The sequence below is a fragment of the Acinonyx jubatus genome, chromosome B3 (genome assembly GCF_027475565.1).
Source record: "Acinonyx jubatus isolate Ajub_Pintada_27869175 chromosome B3, VMU_Ajub_asm_v1.0, whole genome shotgun sequence".
In the NCBI taxonomy this organism is placed as follows: domain Eukaryota; kingdom Metazoa; phylum Chordata; class Mammalia; order Carnivora; family Felidae; genus Acinonyx; species Acinonyx jubatus.
In genome coordinates, this window is record NC_069386.1 from 66,927,411 (window position 1) to 66,950,991 (window position 23,581).

At 43.5% G+C, this 23,581-nt stretch overlaps 1 protein-coding gene and 1 long non-coding RNA gene across 2 annotated transcripts; one reads left to right on the top strand and one right to left on the bottom strand.

The window, feature by feature from the left end:
* Nucleotides 1-4,662: 4,662 nt before the first annotated feature.
* On the top strand, nucleotides 4,663-17,043 carry GREM1 (gremlin 1, DAN family BMP antagonist). The gene is made up of 2 exons (XM_027066882.2): nucleotides 4,663-4,832; nucleotides 13,172-17,043. The coding sequence occupies exons 1-2, from the start codon at nucleotides 4,666-4,668 to the stop codon at nucleotides 13,725-13,727; spliced, it is 723 nt and encodes a 240-aa protein (XP_026922683.1). The 5' UTR covers nucleotides 4,663-4,665; the 3' UTR covers nucleotides 13,728-17,043.
* LOC106969887 (uncharacterized) lies at nucleotides 6,627-23,448 on the bottom strand. Its single transcript, XR_003423016.2, has 4 exons — nucleotides 22,719-23,448; nucleotides 21,633-21,977; nucleotides 9,902-10,016; nucleotides 6,627-8,205 (listed from the first exon to the last, which is right to left on the bottom strand). It is a non-coding gene; the product is annotated as an uncharacterized LOC106969887 (long non-coding RNA).
* Nucleotides 23,449-23,581: the final 133 nt, after the last annotated feature.

Genomic DNA, 23,581 nt, shown 5'->3' on the forward strand with positions numbered 1-23,581 from the left:
GGAGGAGTCAGAAATTCATTCTGATTTTTCTGCTTCCAAGTTGTGAGTTTTCTGCTCGGCCTCCATATTGATGTGAAGGACCAAAACATAGTTTTATGTTTTTGTGTTTTTTATACTGCACTGCACATGCAGTGTGGACAACAAATACTTGTATGGAAGTAGGTCTCGATTGTATTAAAATGGTCTGCATGATTTATTTATTCTTTCATGTGCTTATACTTGGCAGCACTGTTTAGAATTTTCACATGTATGTGCATTGTTCAGATACAGGAAACTGGTCAAGGTTTTGCCACTTATGTTCAGAGAGCAAGGTGAATAACCTGGGACCCACCCTGAGCTGAGACAGATCAGCAGACATATAAACACCAGTAAGGGTTTGTATGGGTTCTGAAAGCACACTTCCCCTTGATTGGAGCTGGTTACAGAGGACACAAAGGAGGGAAAAATCTTCAGTGTCCAAATAAGGATAAAAATTACTCTTGAAATCATAATAGAGAGGCGGATTCTTTTTAATTTGGGGAAATTTTAAAAATGTCTAAAATGCAAAAAAAGTAATCTGACAAACATCCGTGTACTCATCACCCGGAGATGAAATCTGTACACATTTTGTTATATTAGTTTCAAGATTTTTTAGAATGAAATTTATAAACATTTTAAAGTTGGAATCTCTTGTGCCTTCCATCACCAATCCAACCTCCTCTCTGACTCCACTCTGGTAGGCACCATCAAAGTCTGGTTTCCAATCCACTCTTCGTTCAGTTCCATGAATACATGTGTTTTCATGAACAATTCATACTATTGTGTTTATTATAAAATATACATAGGGTGTCAAACTGCTTATAGCATTTTGAAACTTGCTTTCCTCCCCCTGAGACATCACTATGTTTTTGAGCTCTGTGTTGGAATATAGAAATCTAGTCCATTCTTTTAAGTGGCTGTATAGTATTTTTTATATGAATAAAATAGTTTATTATGCCTTCTCCTACTTCTGTTGATGGATGCGTAGATTGTTACAGATGATACTGCGATAGAAGTACTCACACAATTCTAGTCCTCATAAATGCATTCAAGTTCTTGTAAGGTGTTTACCTAGAAACAGAGTGGCTGAGTGGTATGCTAGAGGCATGCTTCACTTTACCACATGTTGACAAATTACTCTCTGAGATGGTTGTACCAATTTATACTCTCACTGCCAGTGCATTTAAGTGGCTGCTTCTCCATACCTTATTCTTTTCTTTTTTTATGTTTATTTACTTTTGAGAGAGAGAGAGAGACAGAGTGTGAGCAGGGGGTGGGGAGGGGCGGCGAGAGAGGGAGATACAGAAACCCAAGCAGGCTCTGGGCTCTGAGCTGTCAGCACAGAGCCCCATGCGGGGCTCCAACCCAGGAACCCTGAGATCATGACCTGAGCAGCGCTTAACCGACTGAGCCACCCAAGCGCCCCTCCATACCTTTTTCAACACTGGTTATTGGCAGACTTAAATCTTTGCCAATCTGCTAGCTAAGCAAGGTCATCTTCTTATTGTTTGCATTTCCCCAATTTACTAGTATAATCTAGTGCTTTTTCATGTTTATGGGCCATTAAGTTTCTTCTTTTGTGAAGTGCCCAGTCATGTGCTTTGCCAACTCCTACTGGGTTATTTGTAGAGTTTTTTCTTATTAACTTATAAGAGAAATCCATTCTGGATATGAATCATCTAGCTGTTATGTGACCATTGCAAACATCTTTTCTTTAACCATTGTCAAGTTAATCATCACATTTTTTTTTTTTCTGTAGGAAGGGCATACAAGGTCAGTTCCAAATGGGTGAGGGCTTTTTGTTTTCTTTAATCCAATGCAAGATGCCATACATAGTGTCTGCAATTAGTTGAAAATCGAGATTTGAGCAAAAGCTCTCCTACAAAGGCCTTCGAGGTTCTTCCCCAAATCTGAAGAGTAACCCTCTCTTAACATCTTGGGAGTTAGATGGAGACAAACACACGCTATACATCCAACAAGAGGAAACAAGAGTAATAGATTCTCCTTTAATAAACCAGTACCTGAGCAGGATCTAGACTTCTCAAAACAGCCTCACGGTAATTTGAAAGCAGTTTCTGTGAGTGACATTTATCATTTGGTGAACACTGTTTTTAGCTCAGATTTAAAATTTTAACTTTGACTAATGGAGTCCTTCTAATTTTTCCCCCTCTTACTAAGAACAGGTTTCAATTATGTAATTATGGTTAAAGAGGTCTGAAGAGTTTTTACTCTTATGCCTGCCCCCTGATTGGATAATGGTTTGCAATGACTGGTTGAGAGCTGTGGAAACACAAATATGAGGCCAAAGGCTTGGATATCTGTATAAATATTTACAAATACGCTTGACTATAAACTCTGTGAGGTGAAGGCCCATGTTTACTATATTCATGATGGTTATATATCCTCAGCATTCTGCTCAGTTGCTAATCCTAGTTAGTGGGCATGCACTGAACATCCCCAGCTCACAACTATTTGTTAAATCCTAAATCTGTCTTAGACACTTTGTGTTCTGTGAGCTTGGTATAATCAGAGTGACCACTATAGACAAAAGTCCCCACTCTCATGAAGCCTCCATTGTAGTGGCAGGGAGAGAGGAGTTAATGTGGAATAGTGGGGTAGGGAGGCAGTGTTTCTGTTGTAGAGACTGTGGTCTGAGAAGCCTCTGGAGAAGGGGGCATAGTGATATCAACAGCATTTACTAGACAGAGATAGAAACAGTCACAGAGATACATTGAGATGTATAAAAGCAGTGTCAGGGCTCCAGAACAATGACTTCCAATTCAGAAGGTAAGTTCTGCCTATGTATTTTGATTTGGGGTAGTTTATAGGAGTACTGGAAAAAAAAATGACTGAAACATTGATTTTAAATTAGAAGGAGCTAATGCATTTGTAAAATATGCTCCCTTTTCCTTTGGGGAATAGTTTACACCCAGAGAGAACAATTGGCCTCTACAGACTGGTGGTGGCCTTTGGCCAGACTGTTAATTGCCTGAGCATTTTGTGTATTCCTGACCACCTATGTCTCCTACAGCCCACCCCACCAGGATAAATCTTCAAGCCCCGCTGAATGTTCTCATTCTGCAAGCAGCTACAAACTAAGGCTCATGGGATGATTTAACAAAAAATTATTGGCAACATTTAAAGTGCAGCACTGAGTGTGTGGGTAGAAACTGCAATTGTACAAACAAAACTTTGGGACTGTAAAGATTCTCCAGGTATTGATTTAATGCAGACCACCTTCTTGTTTCATGTACTTGGAAAAACTGATTTCCAGTTCGTAAGAGTATCTAGTAGGTGTTCAATGTTTCTTGCCCCCTCCCCACAAGGGACTGCCCAAAGAGATAAAAATCATGCTATTCTAGGGTTTTGTTTTGTTTTCTTAGCCAAGGGCTTAAATCACACATGTTTCATAAGTACCTTTTGCTGGGTTTCACTGTTTTGTTTATTTTGTTTTAGTGTCTATAGGCACCTTCAAATTTTCTTCTGTAACTATTTTCTTTTCTTTCCCAAAGTCGTCCTCTGACCTGGCTGATGGAGCCGGTCTGCAGAACTTGCAGACGGGTTGATTTTTGCACGGGCTGCAACTTCGACATACAGAATTTACGGCTTCTTTGAGGAACCAATTTTCAAGCTAAAAGAAAAAATGAAAGTGTTCGCTCATCTTTCGAAAAATATTTACGCGCTTAGTGTGTTCGCCACTATCCATTTGGGTTCCCAGTAATAAATACGGAATGTGACATCGGTTTTTCACAAACGTAGGTTTTTGTCTTAAATCTCCGGGAGGTTTATTTCCTCTCTGACGTTTTATTTTCCTGATTTATTCATCTTGAACGGGCCACAGAAAACCTCCTCTCTCGTAGCTATTGTTCTCTCCCTTTTAAAGATGGCTTGGAAATGGAAACCTTGACTTCTGAGGGTCCTTTTCGGTTTATTCTCCCCTCCGTTACTCCCTTCTGTACACTCTCGGCCGAGGCCGGCAGCATCTGAGCTGAAAGAACCCGCGGCGGGTGAGGAGAGGAGGGTGTCGTGTTGGAGACACAGGCTCCTGCCGGCGGCCGGCGAGCCCGCCGGGGTTAACGGGGGCGCGGGGGTCAGCGCCCTCGAAGTTGGGGGCCTCGGGCCGAGCCGCGCCGGAGCCGCTGCGACCGCTCAACCAGAGCATCCTGCGGTCCCGCTCCCGCCACGGGGAAAGAATCGCCTAATCTGTCGAGGTCCCACGGAGATCTTGCTCTTCCCGGGGCAGCCTCTGCGACCGAGCGCGTTGCGGGGCCGATGCAGGCGAAGCGGGACCGGAGAGAGGAAAAGCCCAGGCCTGGGTCGGAGGAGGACTGAGGGGCCGGGAGCCGGGGGGATTTCCTCCCGCGCTTCCCCCTCCAACGGGAGCGGAAAATGTGATTTGCTGTGCATTCCAGGCGCGGTTCCCTGGGGTGACCTCTCCCAGCCGGCCCGGGCGGGGGGAGCAGACAAAGAGGCGAGGCAGGCGGAGAGGGGACCCCGCGGGGAGGCAGGAGGGGTGCGGGGGGCGGGGGCAGTACCGGGAAAGGGGGCGGATAGCGGGTCCGGCGGCGGCGGCGGCGCCTGGCCAATGGAGAGGCGCGGCCCTGGGCGCCGCGCACGGCCGCCGGCATTTAAACGGGAGACGGCGCGATGCCCCGCACTCGGTGCGCCTTCCGCGGACCGGGCGACCAAGTGTGCAGCGAGAGCCCTACTCTCTGTCCGGCTGACCCCGCGCCAAGCCGGGGCGGCTCGGGCCACGGCCGCACACCGCGCCCCGCGTCGAGAGCGCAGGCCCGAAAGACCCGCCGCACTGACAGGTGAGTGCGAAGGTGCCCGTCAGGGTGTGACTGTGAGTTTGTGTATGTGAGATGTGTGTGTATGGGGGGAGGCGTGCAGAGGGGTCCCCTGCAAGAGACTCCCGCGTCCAACTCGGTGCAGACGCGCGGTAGCCCTCCGTGCGCGCAGACCGAGGCCCCGGTACCTAGGGTGAATAATACCGAAAAACCGGGGTCCTTCCTGCCAAAGTCGTGGCTGCCGTGACCTCACCTTGCAAGGTCCTCAGGGTGAGGCTGGGAAGGAGGACGACAACAGCGAGAGCTACGGCCCCGCATCCCATTTCCACCTCCCCGAGCCCCGCTAACGCGCTCCTGGTGCGCCTGCCAGCCGTGCCCTCACCTCGAAAGCGCAGAGTCCGGGTGGGCGCATCGCGGGAGCGGAGGGGTAGTGGGCGGGAGTGGTGGGGAGCGGTGGGGACCTGCGGCTTGGCCGCAGACGATGGGGCGAGCCGCACTAAGAGGGTGCCCTGTGTCTGAGGCGGGGCGCTGGGGCTCGGGACGTCTGGGGGCTCCCGTCCGAGTGCCGGGAGTGAGCCTGCGGTGGGCTGGAGGATCCGAAGAATCCAGCCGTGCGTCCATGGGCGCATCCTCAAGGTGAGATGGAGACTCAGGCAAGGGTAGAGTTCCGCCAAGTTCCGCCGCGGCGGAAACCCGAGCGTTGGGTGACGGGTCAGCTTCAGTGCAGTGCGCGATCCGGGACGCGGAGTACAGAGAGCCCGCGGTGCTCATACCGCACACACCACACACATCCACTTGCTGGCCACGCACGCGTGGGCGCTCGGTGCCCTCTTCTAGGCTTCTCCGCGCCTTGCGCTCCCCTTGGCTGAACCGCGAACGTCCAGGAGCCAGCCGGGCAGAACTAACCCGCAGGGTCCCGTTCCCCTTAATTTGTGTTCTAGAGTGCCCTGCCTCGCCCCGCTGCGTCTTGTTAGCCACGGACGATGAGGGACTGGCGGCTCAGATGCCCAGGTGTTCCCCGTTCCCTGTCGCCGTTTTGCTGACTCCCTTGCAAGACCCGGGGTGGAGGGGCAGAGGTACTGTCACCTCGCCGGCCAGAGCTGTTTGTAGACTTAAGGTTTGGGAAGAACGGAAGCGCCACCGCTCTGGCTTGGCATTGTCTTCGGGTCCCGGCTGCACCTTGGGAGCGCCGCAGCCTGGTGTTTCCCCGCGGCGGGCCCTGGCCACGGTCCCTGGGCGAGGCAGGGGGCAGACAGGAGGTGACCAAGTTTTTGCAGTGAAGCCTTTCCCGCGCTCCCAGAGCTGGCCTGAATGGGTCCCAGGGTAGAATCCGGCTGTCGCCTTCTCCTCCTCTGTCGACTTTGAATCCCAGCTCTTTTAGACGTTAGGGGTTAAAATCTCTCTTTAAAGGCTACAAGGGCAGAGAGACGACCACTGGCAGGTAATTGGATCTCCTGCTGGAAAAAGCAGATCCGAGCGGTGCGCGCGTCTGTTTATGTTCCCCTTCGAGATGGTGCCAGGACACGAGTTGATTAAAACAATCTATTGTGTTAAGTGGGTCACGGGGATTTAAGTTGTCCAGGGACCCCAGAGTAGTGGCTTCCTTCTGGCTGTACACACGAGTTAAATAAATAGCAGAGAAGAGGTTAAGATAACCCCAATCACAGGGTGAGGAGTCTTCTTTCACCCCTGGGCTTTCCAGCCCCACACCCCTTCCTTTTCTTCTCTAATTTTTTCTTTCTTTCTTTCTTTCTTTCTTTCTTTTTTTTTTGGAGGTGGTGGTGGGGGGGCGCTGAGAGACTTGAAAAGATGAACATTTCAAAGCAACTAGGAAAAGATCTTAAGAAACTAGTCTCATCTCCTCCCTGGTACACCCATGTCTGCAACAGTAGGTGATTTGATGGCTATCACTGAATAAATTGCACCCTTCAATTGTTAGTATTAACGAATTATTGAAGCATTCTTTACAACGTAGTTACGGTGTGTGTGTGTGTATGTGTGTGTGTGTGTGTGTTTAACCCTCAGGTCATTGTAGGAATTAAAGTCTTTTGTAACCTTTGTAATTTCACAGGTTTCCTATTTTTCTTAAAAGTCCATTTTGAACGAAAATGTTTTGGTAACCCACGATCCATAGGAAATCCTACTTGGCTAACACAGTCTTTATCTGAATGGTTACACAGAGAAGATAGGAACCTACTATGTCCCCACATCTTTGAATGAGCGCTGCCTGCTTGTCTTCTAAACTGAAGCCCTCCGTCTTAATGTTTATGTATTACTAGTGGTAGAAGGCTAAGAAATTTTACGCCACAGGACCCTTTACCAAGAAATGCTTGTCAACAGCAAAGCTGTGGAGCGTGTCCTAGAGTAGAAGTTAAGGACAGATAGGAAAACCCAGCCCTTTTATGTAAAGAGAAGTGGGGGTGGGGTGGGTAGCGCAAGTCGCTATGGCATCCAACTGAAAGGACCGATCAGGCAAGTGTTACCAGACATGTCTTACATCTGCAAGGAATTTTCTTCAGTTTTAACATATGCTCTTAGAAATGCAAAGCACAACAGTAATTCCTGGGACAACAGAAGTTTTTTCCTTCACATGTGAACATGAAGATACAAACTAGATAATTATTTGACTTACAATATTCTTCAAACTGACTTGTGTTAGAAACAAGTCCATCTGTCCCTTGTTAAATACTGTGCAGAGTGCCCCTAGAACAGTGGTTAAAGACATGTTTGGGGGCTTAGGTAGGACTGGTGTCAAACCCTGGGTCTCCAACTGAGTAGCTGTGTGACCCTGAACAGACTCCTAACTCTTCTGGATTCCCTGACTGATAAAAGGAAGACAATATTATCCACCTCATGCTCTACTATGAGCATCTTCTATGTAGAAGAAATTCTAAAACACGGTCAGAATTTAGCACAAGGCCGTGTGTACTAAGGGTTCAAAATATAGATAGCTCTTATTAGTAATGATGATATTGGGGGAAGTTAGCAACATTATATGGCACCAGATATATTACAAGGTGGTTCTGAAATTAAATCCCAAATCCCACTCACACGGGAACGAGTGCACATCTTGCACCACAATCAAAAACCTATAAACCGGCTGTCTCTCAGTAATGCTCCTCAGTGAACATTGATTACTTTCTAACTTGTTTCATGTTGATCTCAAAAATTATATATAAGCATTCACTTCAACAAAAATTCCTCCAATGAGCAGAGAGTTTCTGAGATACTTAACTACCTGGTGGTGTCCCTCATGTCCCCTGAAATGTGGGCCACAGTCTTGGCTGGTCTTCTGAATAGAGAGGTTGTGGTTAGGGTCTTGCAACACATACAACATGAGCCTTTATGTTCTACTAATTTGCCAGCAAGTAGCTCCTATCTTCTTGGTTTCACTTGTCTGAAAAAAAAAAAAAATCAACCCAGTGCATGCTTACAAAATTCTCTACGTAACTTCTAAAAGCTGTCTTTTTAAAAATTAAAGGTCAAATTAAAAATAACCTTTGCCCTTCTCAAAGATTTAGTGCTGAGAAGAAGGAAGACATTATTCTAAAATCTGGCCTGCATTTGCTGTCACTTTCATTATTTTCTCCTACTGGGAGAATAATTTGATGTCATGCCTGTTGAATGTTTTTCTAAAACTGAATTCATCAGGAGGAATTGATCGGATGTCCAGGCATAGACATCTGGATTGCTGACTATTGTGAACTCAGTGTAATTCCCACTCAGGACTCCATTTAATGGATTATAAGCAGGTAGGTTAGTGAAAATGAGAAACACAGCAAGGAGAGTGCCGAAAAGTTGGCCTAAACTTTCCTAAAGACACAGACCATTGGAAACAGGTCACACAGAGCATTTTTATTTCTGATTCCCTAGAGTTAGATGATTGTGTTCTTAGAGCCTTGTGAAGATTGGAATAAATCACCGTGACCTACACAGGACAGAGGTGGTTGATATGGCTTCTCCTGCGTGCAGATGTTTTCCCTTGATCTCTAAGGGAAACCTGAAGGAAAGCATCAGCTAGAGAAGACCTGCTCTGAGAGTATCATGTGCTCTGGGACAGATGGATTGGAGGGGAGGACAGTAGTAATGGAAAAAAAAAAAAAAAAGGTAAGGGCGGGTGGGTCTTGCTGATGGAGAACAGTTGTAGGAGAAAGCTCATCATGAAAATACTAGTTGGAGAAGCGGAAATGCATTAAGGCGAAGTGGAGGCAGGGTTTAAAAAGAAGAATGCTGCCTGCAGTGAGAATAAAGGGAGGTCTTTGTGGGTGTCGGGATGCACTGTGTACCACAAGATGCAGCTTTACTGTAATGATGTGAGTGGGTCATTTCATGAATGCAAATTGCCAAAAATGTTTGCAGCTCACAGTTGGGCATGAGTGGTAGATCCTAGGAAACTGAATCTTGATTAGCATTTGGATTGATTTTTGATAATGGGGCACTCTGCTAGGTATTGATGTGGAAAAGAATTGTCCTCAAGAAATTTACATCTTCTTGATTTCCTCCATGTCTGTGATATTTACAAAGTGCAAATTATTTAGTGGTAATACGATTGGGATTGCAAGACAAAGCAGTTCCTTTTCCTTCACTGCATAATCATGACCAGTCTGGGGTGTGTGCGTGGGGGACGTGGGGTGATTGGCCACAATGACTTGATAGAACCCTGGTCCTAGTACTATTAGAGTTCTCATCCTTCTAACTCTTACTCATGTGGAATATGCAGAGCACTGCTTCAGGGCACTGCTGTTCCTGAAGCTGAGGTCTGTGTTGATTGAAATTCCTGAAGTTGGATTTTACTTTTCTCCAAATAACTAGTTATCAGGTTTAAAGAGTCTAAAGCCTCACAGTAAGTGCTAAAGATCTTTAAAAAAGTAGGATTTAAAAAAAAAGAAAGAAAAGCCATTCTATAACATTTTCCACACGTAATAAATCTTATTTTAAGAAAAATTTACTTTTCTTAAAAAAAAACCCAAAACCAAGAAAAACGGCCTGCCACTCTAGACCGCTTTGGCTTATGGGGTTCACACGCTCCCAAAGGAACAGGAAGACTGTCCAAATTAAAACCGAAAGCCACAGTTGACTGATTTTGAATTTACCTCTTACTTCATTGTCCGTTTCTGCCATAGCGAGTACAGTGGCTTCAGTTAGAATATAAAACCCACAGCATTCTGCACGGGACCAGGTAAAAAGTAGTGGGTATCTGGAGTTTTCCTAGAAAAAGGAAGAGAAATATTAAGGCTAGAGGGAGTTTGCTATACGGCAAGTCAGAAATAAAGAAGGTCGTATTTGGCTCAGCTGCTCACTGGCACATGTGAAGGAAGGCATTTTAAAATGAAAAGAACAGAGACTGTGTAAGTCAGTGTGGTCTATAACAAGCATTCATTTAACAAAAGAGCACCTACTCTGTGCCAGGCACTGAGAATAAGGTGATGAATAAGGCCTCATGACTCTTGGACTAGGTATTTATTTAATGACAGACGTGAAAATGCCAGGAAGGAAAAGTTGAGTATAAAAAGAGTGCTATGTTGGTCTCGAGAAAGGAAATTGCATTTTTTGGACAGATGTGTGTGTGTGTGGCAGGGGGCGGGGGGCAGCCTTATGACATGAACTGTCACATGCAGACAATGTACATTCCCAGGTTTGGATTGGCCTCTGTGATGTTGGGCTCTGAGGGTCTCGCCCTGGGAGGGCCGAACTGTCCTGGGGGCCATTTTTAGTAGGGATGAGGGGAGACTATGGGTGTAGGCCGAGGACTGTCTCATGCGCTCCTCTTTGAAATGGGCAGAGACTGAATTTTAGTTTAGATCCTGACCCCCAGTTGAATACATGGCAGAAACTTGTAAAAGCTTCTCAAATTCATAATATATTTGCCATGGCTCAAGTTATCCTGGTCTCTGGAGAAAATCAACACTGTTTTATAACTGGACTTTTCTCATGAGTGATTTTTTTAAAGACAAAACAAGGAAATTAATTTTTTGTTGTTGTTGAGGCAAAAAAAAAAAAAAAAAAGGCTCTGTTTAAAGAACAGGGATGTTGTAACATAAACTGACAAAAGCCAGGGAGTCAACAGTCAGAAGAACAGGAGCTAAATGTCACATTATCTGTTCCAAATTTGAACTTGCCCAAAAGTATTAGGTTAATGTTGGGAAAATGATGCCATTTAAGGATATTTTAAATTTAATGTTTACTTATGTTAATTTGACATTATCCTTGGGGTTGCATGGTTTCGGGACTATTGCTTAGAGAATGTAGATTCCACACTGTCTTTGTCTTTGAAAGGTAATTGCTTTAGTTAATCATACAACTTGTATAGTTCCTTAGGGTAACTGTAAGGTTACTTGGGGAGTGTAAGGTTACTATTAAATTGCACTTAGCGTTATTATGTGTTAACACTGGTACACAGAATAGAGCAAGGAGATGGGTACTTCACAGCTATGCCCTTAGGTTCAGAATCATGGTGGGTGTAGGGGCAGGGGGAAGGGGAAGCCTCAAGGTTCAGGTCTGATTTGGTATGATGACCTGAGAGAGAGGCTGTGAATTTGAAATTGTACTTTTTGAAAAGAAAATCCTTCCACATTTTAATAACTCTGTGTTCCAAAGCTACAAGTGCTATAGGCCTTACTACTCAAAGCTTGTTAGAAAGGCAGACCTACTGAATTCGAATCTGCATTTAACAGCACCCTGGATGAGTGTCTACACATTGAGGTTTCTGAGAGGCACCGTATCAGGAGAATCTTAATAGTCTGATGCTTGCACTGTCTTTAAAAATATGCTTCAGCTCCTCCCCTTCCTCCTCTGTTCTACCTGCTCTCAATACTCTGCCTCTAGAATAGCCCTCCTTTCTCTGGTTTACATTCCTCACTCCATTTTTTTCTCTCCCCATCCTTGCTTTCCTGTCCTGTTTTTTGTTTTTTGTGGGTTTTTTTGGTCTGTTTTCCCTCTGCCTCCCCAACTTAATTTTTTTTGTCATTGTTCATTACCCTTTATGACCCATGTCTAAGGCCCATCCACAAAAATTCACTATCATTCATTTATTCTACATGTGTATGGCATTTATTAATGTAAATATTTGCACAGACCTATTTCCTTGTGCCCATTTTCTATATTCTAAATTTTACACAAACACACACATAAATGACCTATTTCATCATTTAAAAGTAGAAAAGTGTATATCATGATATAGAGAATGATACAATAAATATCTGTGCCAGATTAAAAATAAGAATAAATGAGAGCTCAAGGGGTCTTATGAGTTATGTGACCTTTCTGATAAGGTAATTTGTTCTGTCTGCAATACTGCCATATCTTTGGTTGGTTCTCAAATTGCTTTTACTTGTATATCAAATTTGATGTGAGCCACCCTGTCTGGGGAGATGAGGTGTGTGTACCTGTGCTTAAATGAAGTCATTTATGGAGAAGTAAAGTGATTTTTCTCAAGGTTAGACAGCAAGTTGTTGCCCTAGCACTTTGACCTGAAACTCAGTCTTGACTTTTCATCCAGCGTTCTTCCTGTTAATTATTCTCCCTCTGTCAGGTGCTTTCCAGTCTCCTTCATGGGTCTCCTTGCAATGCCTGGTATCAGTGAACATCTCCTAAGTATCTAACCAATTGAACAAGGTGCAACTCAGGAAGCGCTCAGGCTAGGCCAAGAGAAGAGACTAGAAGCCTTTCCTGACAGAAGAAACCTGGGCAATGAGGTTGATTGGTCTTGCCATAAAACAAAATAGAAAATTGGTTTGCCCAGAGAGATGCAAAGTTCACTCGGTATCGTACAAGAACGAATACAATTAAGTGACCATAATACAAAGTCAGATGTGACTGGTGTCAGCAACCAGGAAGGAATTCCAGTGGCAGTACATGCCATGAAGAGGCAGGCCCTGACTGAGCTCAAACCTTGGCATATTCACTGGTGACCTGGGGCAAGCTACTTCATGGCTTGGTGGCCTGGTGGGTGATGAGAATAACAGTACCTGATTCACAGAGATACTGTAAAAAGGAAATGAAGTATTTTACATAAAGTGTTTAACAAGTGCCTGAAAGGGGCGCCTGGGTGGCTCAGTCGGTTCAGTGTCCGACTTTGGCTCAGGTCACCATCTCACAGTTTGTGGGTTCGAGCCCTGTGTCGGGCTCTGTGCCAACAGCTCAGAGCCTGGAGCCTGCTTCGGATTCTGTGTCTCCCTCTCTCTCTGCCCCTCCCCTGCTCACACGTGCGCGCGCGCTCTCTCTCTCAAAAGCAAAACAAACAAAACAACAAAAAAACCAAAAGACAAACAAAACCAGTGCCTGATAAAATGTTAGCTGCTAATAATTTTCTAACTGACTTGTCTGTTTGTTGTGTCTCCCCTCTCTGTGCCTCCCTCCTCTAGCATGAGCCGCACGGCCTACACTGTGGGAGCCCTGCTTCTCCTGTTGGGGACCCTGCTGCCCACCGCTGAAGGGAAAAAGAAGGGGTCCCAGGGTGCCATCCCCCCGCCAGACAAGGCCCAGCACAATGACTCAGAGCAGACTCAGTCTCCCCAGCAGCCCGGCTCCAGGAACCGGGGGCGCGGCCAAGGGCGAGGCACCGCCATGCCCGGCGAGGAGGTGCTGGAGTCCAGCCAGGAGGCCCTGCATGTGACTGAGCGCAAATACCTGAAGCGGGACTGGTGCAAAACCCAGCCGCTGAAGCAGACCATCCACGAGGAGGGCTGCAACAGCCGCACCATCATCAACCGCTTCTGCTATGGCCAGTGCAACTCCTTCTACATCCCCAGGCACATCCGGAAGGAGGAGGGCTCCTTTCAGTCCTGCTCTTTCTGCAAGCCCAAGAAATTCACCACCATGATGGTCACCCTCAACTGCCCCGAACTGCAGCCGCCCACCAAGAAGAAGAGGGTCACTCGAGTCAAGCAGTGTCGATGCATATCCATCGATCTGGATTAAGCTGGGCACACCCAGCCTGTCCTCGGGATGCAGCCCCAGGCGGGCCCAGAGCCAGACCTAAAACCACCCAATTCTTACTTGGCTTTAAACCTACAGGCAAGAAGAACCACCAGCTGCCTTCTGACAGGAGCCTGCTAGTGCATAGTTAGTGTGCGTGAGTGTGCATGGGTGTCTGTGGGTGTTTGCAGACACCAGAGGAGGGCACTTCCTAGTGTGTAAGCCTTTCCGTTTCCATGGGGATGGCCCAGAAAGCCCACACCAGGGAAGGCACATGAAGAGGGGCAGGGCTGTGGTCTGGTTCTGCCTGTGTATTACATGTGCCCTCCCTCCCTGGGGGCCAGAATCCCCCTCCCGAATGAATGTTAACAGAAGAGGCTACTCTGACCGCAAGAGACCTGTTGTAGTGCTGCATTATACTCGGCAAAGGTGTTTCCACCTGTGCATGCTTCCCTTCCACAGCCCATCCCTTCTTAGGCTCTCAGTGACCGTTTCAATATAATCCCCTATCTGCTAAGGGCTCTAAATGAGCTCACTTGACCATAGATGCAAATGTTTCTCATTTGGGGAAGACTCTTCGGACTCGGAGAGGCTGGTGTGTACATGGGCAAGAAGGACATAGGAGTGAGAGAAGGGAGGGATTGATGGGGAGGACCAGTTGGGCACAGCAAAGTTCAGGGAGATGTGCAGGGTCTTGAAAGGCCACTCCCCGAACACAGGGCAACCCCAGGCTTCAGCAAGTCTTTCCCTGCTATTTAACCGAAACCAAGTGAACGGAGTAGAAATGGAATTGCCAAATCCTCATTGACCGTGGCCGTCACCATGATCTGCTGAAATTGGCTGTAACCCAACACCAAACTTAAAACATAAATATTGACCACTCCTATTTTCAGAACTGAGTGAGCTGAACCAAGACAAATCCTCCCCCTTCGCCCCTCTCTGGTGGACGGCAGATGGAGCTCAGACCAGCCCCCTCCCCACCCCCCCCCCCCCCCCCCCACCCCCCCCCCCCCCCCCCCCCCCCCCCGCCGCCGCCATCCCCCGCCAGTGCAGGGATAGGAAGAAAACGAACGCCTCATAAGGAGAAGGTCCTAGTATCTTTCCTTTTGCTTGGTGGTAATCACCTCTTTCCCAGTCCATTATTTCTGTATAATGCTTCTGAGAGCCACAACCCTGTATTCTAAAGATTTTGCTTCTGCTAAGTGTACCTGGCAGTGAAGAACCAAGGTAAGAGGGGAGAGTTTAGGGCCTGCTCCATTTTAGCTAGAGGTAGATTTTGGGTCTTTATGTTTTAGCCATTGGTAGGAGATTGAGCTGGAGAGCAGAGGAAAAGAAGGAAATAAAGGAGACTGCCTCTGGCTAAGGAGTAATTTAATGCCGGGGAGGAGATAGAAGGGATGTGTCCTCCTCTTCTTCCTTTGCTTTCTTGGGGTCTAATGCGAAACCCCAATTAAGAAAGAGCATTTGGGTGGTGCATTAGCCATGTCTCTACTGGTGGTGGGATTCGTCTAACATTGGAACCATTCAGAACATACTAGTAGACCCCTCCTCTGATTAAACCTGGGTAAGGATTATCTAATGGCCGAAGTACAGGGTGGGTAGACCTTAACTACGGTTTGGATTTGGCTAACCTGTTCTCTTCAAGCCTGAGGTTTTCTATGTAAACCCATCCCCACCCCCCAAACACTTGTTTTGCCTTGTACCATCTCATCCCCATTAGCCAAGTCATGTGTAATTTGGGAACCATTGACTAGCATTTTATTTGCCCAGCGAAGCTCCAGCATTGCACTAAAGAGGCTTGTTGTATTTTATTTTATTTTTTTGATGCAGCACTCTCCCATCTGACAACTAAGCGGGAACCATACTTTGAGGCAGAAGTTAATCTTGAACCCTCAAAATATTGGGTCTGATTTTGAAACTTTTAAACTCACTACTGATGATTCCACACCAGGCAAATTTGTTCAAACACACGGGCTGTGCCCCTGCCCTAAATCCTTCTATCTTCCACATCCTCCAGCAATAAAGCACAGAATGGATTTAATTAAGCACACAAATACTAAGCCAGAATTTTGAGGGCGGGGGAGAGGAAAAGAAAGGGGAAGGAGCTGAACATGTAAAAACCACACGACAGAGGAAAAATGACATTCAGCATCGGCAGACACTGAATTTCTCTGGTTGTTTTAACTCTGCCACAAGCATGCAATTTTGTTAAAAAGAGATGACTTAAGTTGGCAGCAGCAATTTCTTTTAGTAGCTTGTACCACGGTCTTGCATGTAAGTCGGATTTGGCTTAAGTAAAGAGAATTTCCTCAAAATTAACTTCACTGGGATAATCAGCAGCATAACTACCCTGAAAAAAAAAAAAACAGTGCTGGCCAAAGAGGGAGATGTCTGCTTTTCTGACTGTGCCTATATTAAGACTAGCAAAGTATGGTATGTTTTCCAACATTTATTGAAAGTGCCATATCTGTTACATATTGTATTGGAGTCACCGATGAAGAAATATGTTTTTTTCATTACTATAGTGGAATATTTTTTTATGGCAAGATATTTGTGATCTCAATCTTTCCTATTCAAATAATGCCAAACACCAAATATGAATTTTATGATGTACGCTTTGTGCTTGGCATTAAAAGAGAGAAACACACGTCCTGCAAGTCTGTAAGTTGTTTTTTGTTTTGTTTTGTTTTTTTGTTATTGTAATTCTTCAAAGTTACAAATACAAGTGAAAAATCTGGAGGAAAAGATAATTTCCACTGTGTGGAATGTGAATACTTAAACAAAAAGTTATGGTTATTTAATGTAATTATTAATTCAAATCCTTTGGTCACTGTGATTTCGAGCATTTTTTTTCTCCTTTATTTGACTTTTCTCTGAGTTAAGCAAAGATGAAACTGACACATTGTATGTTGTTAGAGGTTTTTTTTTTTTATCAGGTCAGAGGGAAACAATAAAATCTTGACACATCTGAACATGTGCAACAGAGTCAGGACCTGAGCTTTTGTGTTTTTGTTTTTGTTTTTTAATTGAATGTTCCTTAAAGGTTAACATTTCTAAAGCAATATTAAGAAAGATTTTAAATGTTATTTTGGAAGACTTATGATGTGTGTATGCAAATAGCTGATAATAATGAATAGTTCAGAAGTCCTTTTAAGGGAGAAGATCTAAAATGAAAAATGTATGTGCAGAACATGTATAAATGACCAGTCAGTGCTTAAGAGTGGAGGTAGTTCTATTGATTTGTCATTCTCAAGATATTTAATATCAACTGCATTATGTATAGTGTGTGCTTCAATCTTTTAAAAACAACAGAGGATTATATGGACTATGACTGAATTACTTTGCTATGTTTGAGGAGGAGAGGGGATTGGATGGTCTCATAAAAACTAATTTGGTTTAAAGCAAAGTTTTATGAATTTGAAACTAGAATTTGATTTCGATCCCAATTATGTTCTATATAACCTTTCCCAAAGAGCAACCAATAAATTGAAACTCTTCTGTGTGTGTGTGTGTGTGTGTGTGTGTGTGGTGTGTGTGTGTGTGTTTAACTGGTAGTGTTTACAGGGTAGGATGAACAGGGGCTCACTTGTCATAGGAAGGAAGGTAGAAAGGAGATCATTGGATCTCTTGTGATCCCAAAGGAAATTTAGTTCTTCCACCTAGACTTTTATAATTTCAGTAGGACACCTCAGGCCATGGCAGTTAGAGGTGGGGGGAAAGTTGGTATGCAATGGAAAATACCAGCCTCTTCCCCAGAGCTAGAAAAAAGAGCTGGAAAGGGCTTTGTTTTCAGTAATGGAAGAGTTGCCATGCAGAAATGATAATGGCTTTATTTTGAGGTGTTCAAGGGAAAAATGGAAAAAAGATTTGGGGCTCACTAGAAGGAAGATAATAATGAGAGTAATTCATCAATGCAATGAGCTGCCTTTAAGATGGTGAACTCCCTGTGCTTGGAAGTATGAAAACACATGCTAGATGTCACTTAGTAGGGATGTGAGGTAAAGTGAGTTCTTGTCCTGGGTATGCAATTGAAGTAGATTTCTGAGGTCCCTTCCTACTTGTACATACAGTACAGGATTTCTACTAGGTATTGGTGCCCTGACAATGGTGATGAAAACCCCGGAAACTATGTATGGAGTGCTTAGGCCAGACACTGTGCTAAGAATTCTTTTTGAGTTGTTCCCCACAATCTTCATATATTGTATGTATACCATTACATACACTGCTAGGAGGCAGTGAACTCGTAGGGTTTCACTGCAACACGTGTGCCCTTAAACACTGTGCAAAATTGTGATATTCTCAACTTATATCAGTTTATTCTTTTAAGGACGGAACACAGCACTCTGCAAATAGATCCAACTCTTAATTATTCACATTTAATGACTATGATTACCCTGAGGTTGCAGTTGGCATCATCAGGAGCCCTAGCTCCAAAGCATTTAATGGCTCTTTGCCAGTTCTCTTTTTGTTATGGGCTCCTTGGACTTGGAGGGGAAAGATGGCAGCAATTACCAAGGAGACAGTGTCCTCAGAAAAGCCACACCCACCTCTAAGAGGCAACATCTGAACAGGGTAATGGACTGGATACAGAAATGCATTCTAGATTTAAAAAAAAGTACATGGTAGGATATCAGCAAAAATGTAGTGAGGAGCTCTGAAAATTCTCTCCTCCATAAAACCAATGAAAAACTGGCAAAACTAACCAGAATCAACTTTTTAGAACTTTGAAAATTAACTTCAGGCCTGCGGCAGTCTGGGGGACATTTATTTTAGAAAGAAGGATGAATCTCTGTAAAAGCAGTGAACACTATGACATTGTAATTTGCCCTGTTCTCATCCTTCCTCTCCAGTTTCATAGAAGACTTAAAAACCAAGAGTCTGCAATTATTGTGAAAACCAGCAGCCAAGCAGCCACTGGAGGGGGGTAGAATGGGATTGGAGTTCTTTCAAAGCTGAATCCCCAGAGAACTGTTATTATTTGACTTGTCTGTCAGGTCCTGGAGACCCCACTTGCAAGGCTATCTTTATTTGACCTCACTGGAAGCTGCCCAGTGTGAAAGGCTTTGTTGAAAACAATTAGAGGCAATTTATTATTTTTGTGGCTGCTTGAGGTAGAGGATAGCACTTGGGGCAAACAGAAGGCTGAACAAAAAGCTTAACGGAGGGAATGAGATTTCCTTCGGCCTTTGAAAAGCTCCAACACAGTACTGGGAGTCTAGAAGGCCAAATGCAGGTGTGGAGTTGTGTACAAGCCCAGGGCTTTCTACATGCTCAGGAAGAATGCAAAGAGACTGTACACTCTTATCTCAGGATGATCATGAGGCTCTGCATAAGCGAGAAGTCAGTTGTCTACTGCCTGTCTGAATATTGATGCTGTGCCCCAACATTTATACAGAACCCATTGGCAAAGACTGATAGATTTATCGGTTCCAAGTGTTTAAGGAAATCACTGTTCAACCATTCACTGACCACGAGACTAACCAAGCAGAGACTCCAGTGGCAAGACACAACAAAAAATACAGACTTTACTGAATTAATTCATAAAAGTCACTAAACAAAGAAACATCAAACACTGACAACAGCAAATCCTGGGGAGCAGGAGAGAGACCGATTTGAAGAGTTACCCCATTATATTATTACTTAAAACTACTTGTATGTTCAGATGACAAGATCTTATATGTAGAAACCCAAAGGAATCCGCAAAAGAAATATTAGAGCTATCTTAGTCCATTCAGGCTACTGTAACAAAATATCACTGACTGGGTAGCTTATGAAAACACAGTTATTTTTCACAGTTTGGAGGCCAAAAGTCTGAGATCAGAGTGCCAGCGTTGTCAGGTAAAGTCAATGCTTCTGGGTCCCAGACATCTTTTCATAACTTTACATGGTGAAAGGGCTAGAGATCTCTCTGAAGCCTCTTTTGTAAGACACTGATCCTATTTGTGAGGATTTCACCCTCATGACTGAAGGACACCCCAAAGGTCCCACCTCCAAATATCATCACGTTAGGGGGTAGGACTTAAAAATATGAGTTTTGGGGTGGATACAACCATTCAGACCACAGCAAGAACTTAATAAATGAGTTTATCAAGATTGCTGGACACAGGATCAATATACAAAAAATTAATTGTATTCTATATACCAGTAATGAGAAAAACTGAAAATGAAATTAAGAAAATAATTCCTTTGCTATAGCATCAAAAAGAGGAAAATAGGAATAAATTTAACAAAGGAATAAACGTAACTAAGGAAGTGCAAGACTTGTACATTGTAAATTATAGGACATTGTTTAAAGCAATTAAAGAAAACCAAAATAAATGGAAAGACATCCTGTGTTCATGGATTAGAATTCTAATGCAAATTGAATACAATCCCTATCAAAATCCGAACTGGTTTCTTTGCAGAAATGGACGAGCTAATCCTAAAATTTATATGAAAACACAAGGGACCCAAAATAGCCAAAACCATCTTGGAAAAGAAAACCAAAGTTGCAGGACTGACACATCCTGATTTCAAAACCTACAGCAAAGAATGTTGTCAGGCAAACATCCTTATAACTACCATTAGATTAAGAAATAGATTTCTTTCCCAGCCTCTCCAGAGGCTCTCCTTATGTCCCACCTCAATTTTAACCCTTTCCCACATGACAATAATAATCACACCTTCAACTTTTATAGTAAATTCTTCTTTGCATATCTCTATAGTTTTATTACCAAAGTGTACATCCCTAACTCTATACTGGTTCCAGACAGTTCAAGTGGTAAAAGATTAAAGACCTGAGGTAAGGCAGGTCTAACCCTCTTCCTATGATCTTGATGGTGATCAGCAAGTAGAGGATTACCAGTATCCATTTCCTCCTATTGCACCAACAAATTCACTGGGAAGGCGGTTAAAATCATGGGATATTTCAAGGTATTTGAGGTAACTATTCTCATTTTCCCTGTTCCCCATTATAAAAAAACAAGGTTTTGATACTGAAACTCACAAAACAATCCTACTGTCTTCTATGTGTATGGCTGAAACCACTTTCTCTATCCTGTGTATTTCTCATTAAACAATGCATCAAGAGTCCATTAGAAATGAGCTTCACTTCCTTTCAGGACAATCCATTCCACAAGTGCCAATGCTGACATTTGGAAGGTAGAAGTTTATTATGACACCACAATGACAGCAGAGGTTATATTTGGGATGATATCTATTATTTTTTACTTCTTGCATTTTTTTTCTCCCTAAATCTTTTTGTTTGGAGCTACCCTTCCCTCATTCCTTGTGGTGCCTTTGAGGCTTATCATTGTGTGTTTTATTCCTATTCCTTCTGCAGGCATAGGAGTGACATAAGACCATACTGGAAAATCAGAATATTCATTTCATTTGGCCACCATGGTGGGTTTTAAAAATGGGCTTGAAAGTCAAACTGAGCCCATAAGAATCTTCCTTCAGATATGAATACAGAGGCTGGGAGAAAGGATTTTTTTTTCCCTCCTCTAGAATCATAAGCTGGTAGACCAAAATCTCCTGACAGTCATCGCCTGACAGTCTCGGGTATATGGATGAAACTGTTTGAAGAGTTAAGCAGCATCTGAACACAGAAAAGCAGAGCCAAAAGATGGACCAAGTATCTTAATGAAAGAATCTTTCTTACTGAATCGAGCTATGCTGGAAGTTAGGCCAACCTATGAATCAACTTGTATTTGTCAGAGATGGCTCTGTAACAAATTATGCCAAAACTCAGTGGCTTAAAAGAACATTTATTATCTCACGTATTTTCTGATAGGGATCTGGGAATGATGAAACTGGGTGGTTCTGGCTCTAAATGTCTCAGGAGTATGCAGGCAAGATGTCACAGGGGTTTCAGTCCTCTAAAGACCTGACAGGTTAGAGAACCCACTTCCAACACAGTTCACTTACCTGGCTCTTGGCTGGAGTCCTCAGCTCCTCACAAGGTGGACCTGTCTTCAAAACATGGTAACTTCCTCCAGAGTGAGTAATCCAAAAGAGAGCAAGGAAGAAGCCACGGTACCTTTTATGACTTAGCCTCCAAAGCCACAGACCTTTACTTTCACTTTTCCTATTTGTCAAAAGCAAGTCACTGAGTTTGTCCACATTCCAGAGGAAACTGCAACCCAGCTGCCTGAGAACCAGATGACACCCTCTCCATGCTCCACAGAAGTTATGAGTTCCTATGAATGGTTGCTGGCTAAGGTTGGTTGCTTAAGCCTGCAGATCCAGTGTCGTATATCTGCTCATTGGAACCTGGGCAAATTATAAAAATTAATTAACTTCATGAGTGTTTGAGAAGTGCAAATGTTTAGCTTTCTGTGCTCTATAGTATAGGAGACAACCCAGAAGGATACTGGAACAGGTGCCAAGAGGGCAAGATGCCACATCAAATTAATTCACGAATACAGGGGTGAAAGGAAATGGTACTCAAAGGCTTATCATGAAAAGTTATCAGTCTCTTATCCCAGCTCTTCTACTTGACTCCCTTCAGTCTCATTTCTCAGTCAACTGTTGAAAATGTCTGTTTCTTCTGCCATTGCATCCATCTTTCCACTTCTTACTTTTAATTTTACATATTGTCTGCCAACATTGTGTTATGATAAAGAAGACAGCTTGTTCCCTCTCCATTTCACTCACTCTACACCACTAATATAATTGCCCCACAAATTTAGCTTTCATCCATAATCAGAGTTTCCACTATTATGATCATCAATTACTATTTACTGCTGAATTTATGTTTCCTTTCTTGTTCAACTGATCCTGGAGTCAGCTGTTTGACATTTTTTCCCATTTATTTAGCTTTAAATATATATACATATATATGTATATACATATGTATATATATATATATTCAAATATATATATGCACACACACAGCCTTATTTTTATATATGCCATTTAAAAAAATACATTTATATATTGATTTTTAGGTGTTCAAATAGTCCCCTTCCATTTTGTTCACTGAAGACCTCCCTTTCAGGACTTTCTACTTACCTGCTTCAGTATGAACTGGTTGTTCTTCATTTGAAACCTCTCTGTTTGAGTCCTTATACATCTTAAAATGTCTCTAGGTTCTCCTCACTTATAGAGTAGATAAGCATAGAATTGTAAAGCCCTCAGAATTTTTAAGGTATTCTTCCATTATGTTCTATGTTCTGCTTGCTGTTAAGAAGTTCAATGGAATTCTAATTTTTCTCTCTGGAAACTGTTAGGACCTTCATCTCTTGTGTTCTTAAAACTCACAACGATGTTGGATTTCTTATTAAGTTTGATAGGCACTCAATGGACCCTTTAATCTGTAGAATCATGCCCTTTAGTTCTGGGACCTCATCTTCTTATATTATTTCTTTCAAAATTTTTTTTCTCCACAGTTTTACTCTAATATCTCCTTTTAGAAATCTTATTAGTCAGACATTAGACCTCCTAGTCCATTCTTCTTAGTTTTTTATGTTTTCACTTCTATTTCCATAGCTTTAAAAAATTACTGAAGTATAATTGTCATACAATGTTATATTGGTCTGTTCAGGTTCACAACACATTGATATTTCCATAGATTTTCATTTTTTAATGATTTCTTGAAAGCAATATCACAACGCTTCTGTAGCAGATTTGTAAGTTGTCTCCATGATGTGTTAAGTGATTCTCCCAAGGATACCACTTCCTGGTATTCTTTGCATGATACCCTTCTCTTTAGTGTGGCTGGGACCTGGAAAAATTTCTAATAAATGGAGCTAGGATGCATGTGATCATCATGTGAATGTGATTGCATAAAAGTGTAGCTCCCATCTTGCTAGGGACCCTCTCTCCATTGCTAGCTCTGTACAAGCAAGCTGCCAAGAATCTACAGCTGCAAGGAC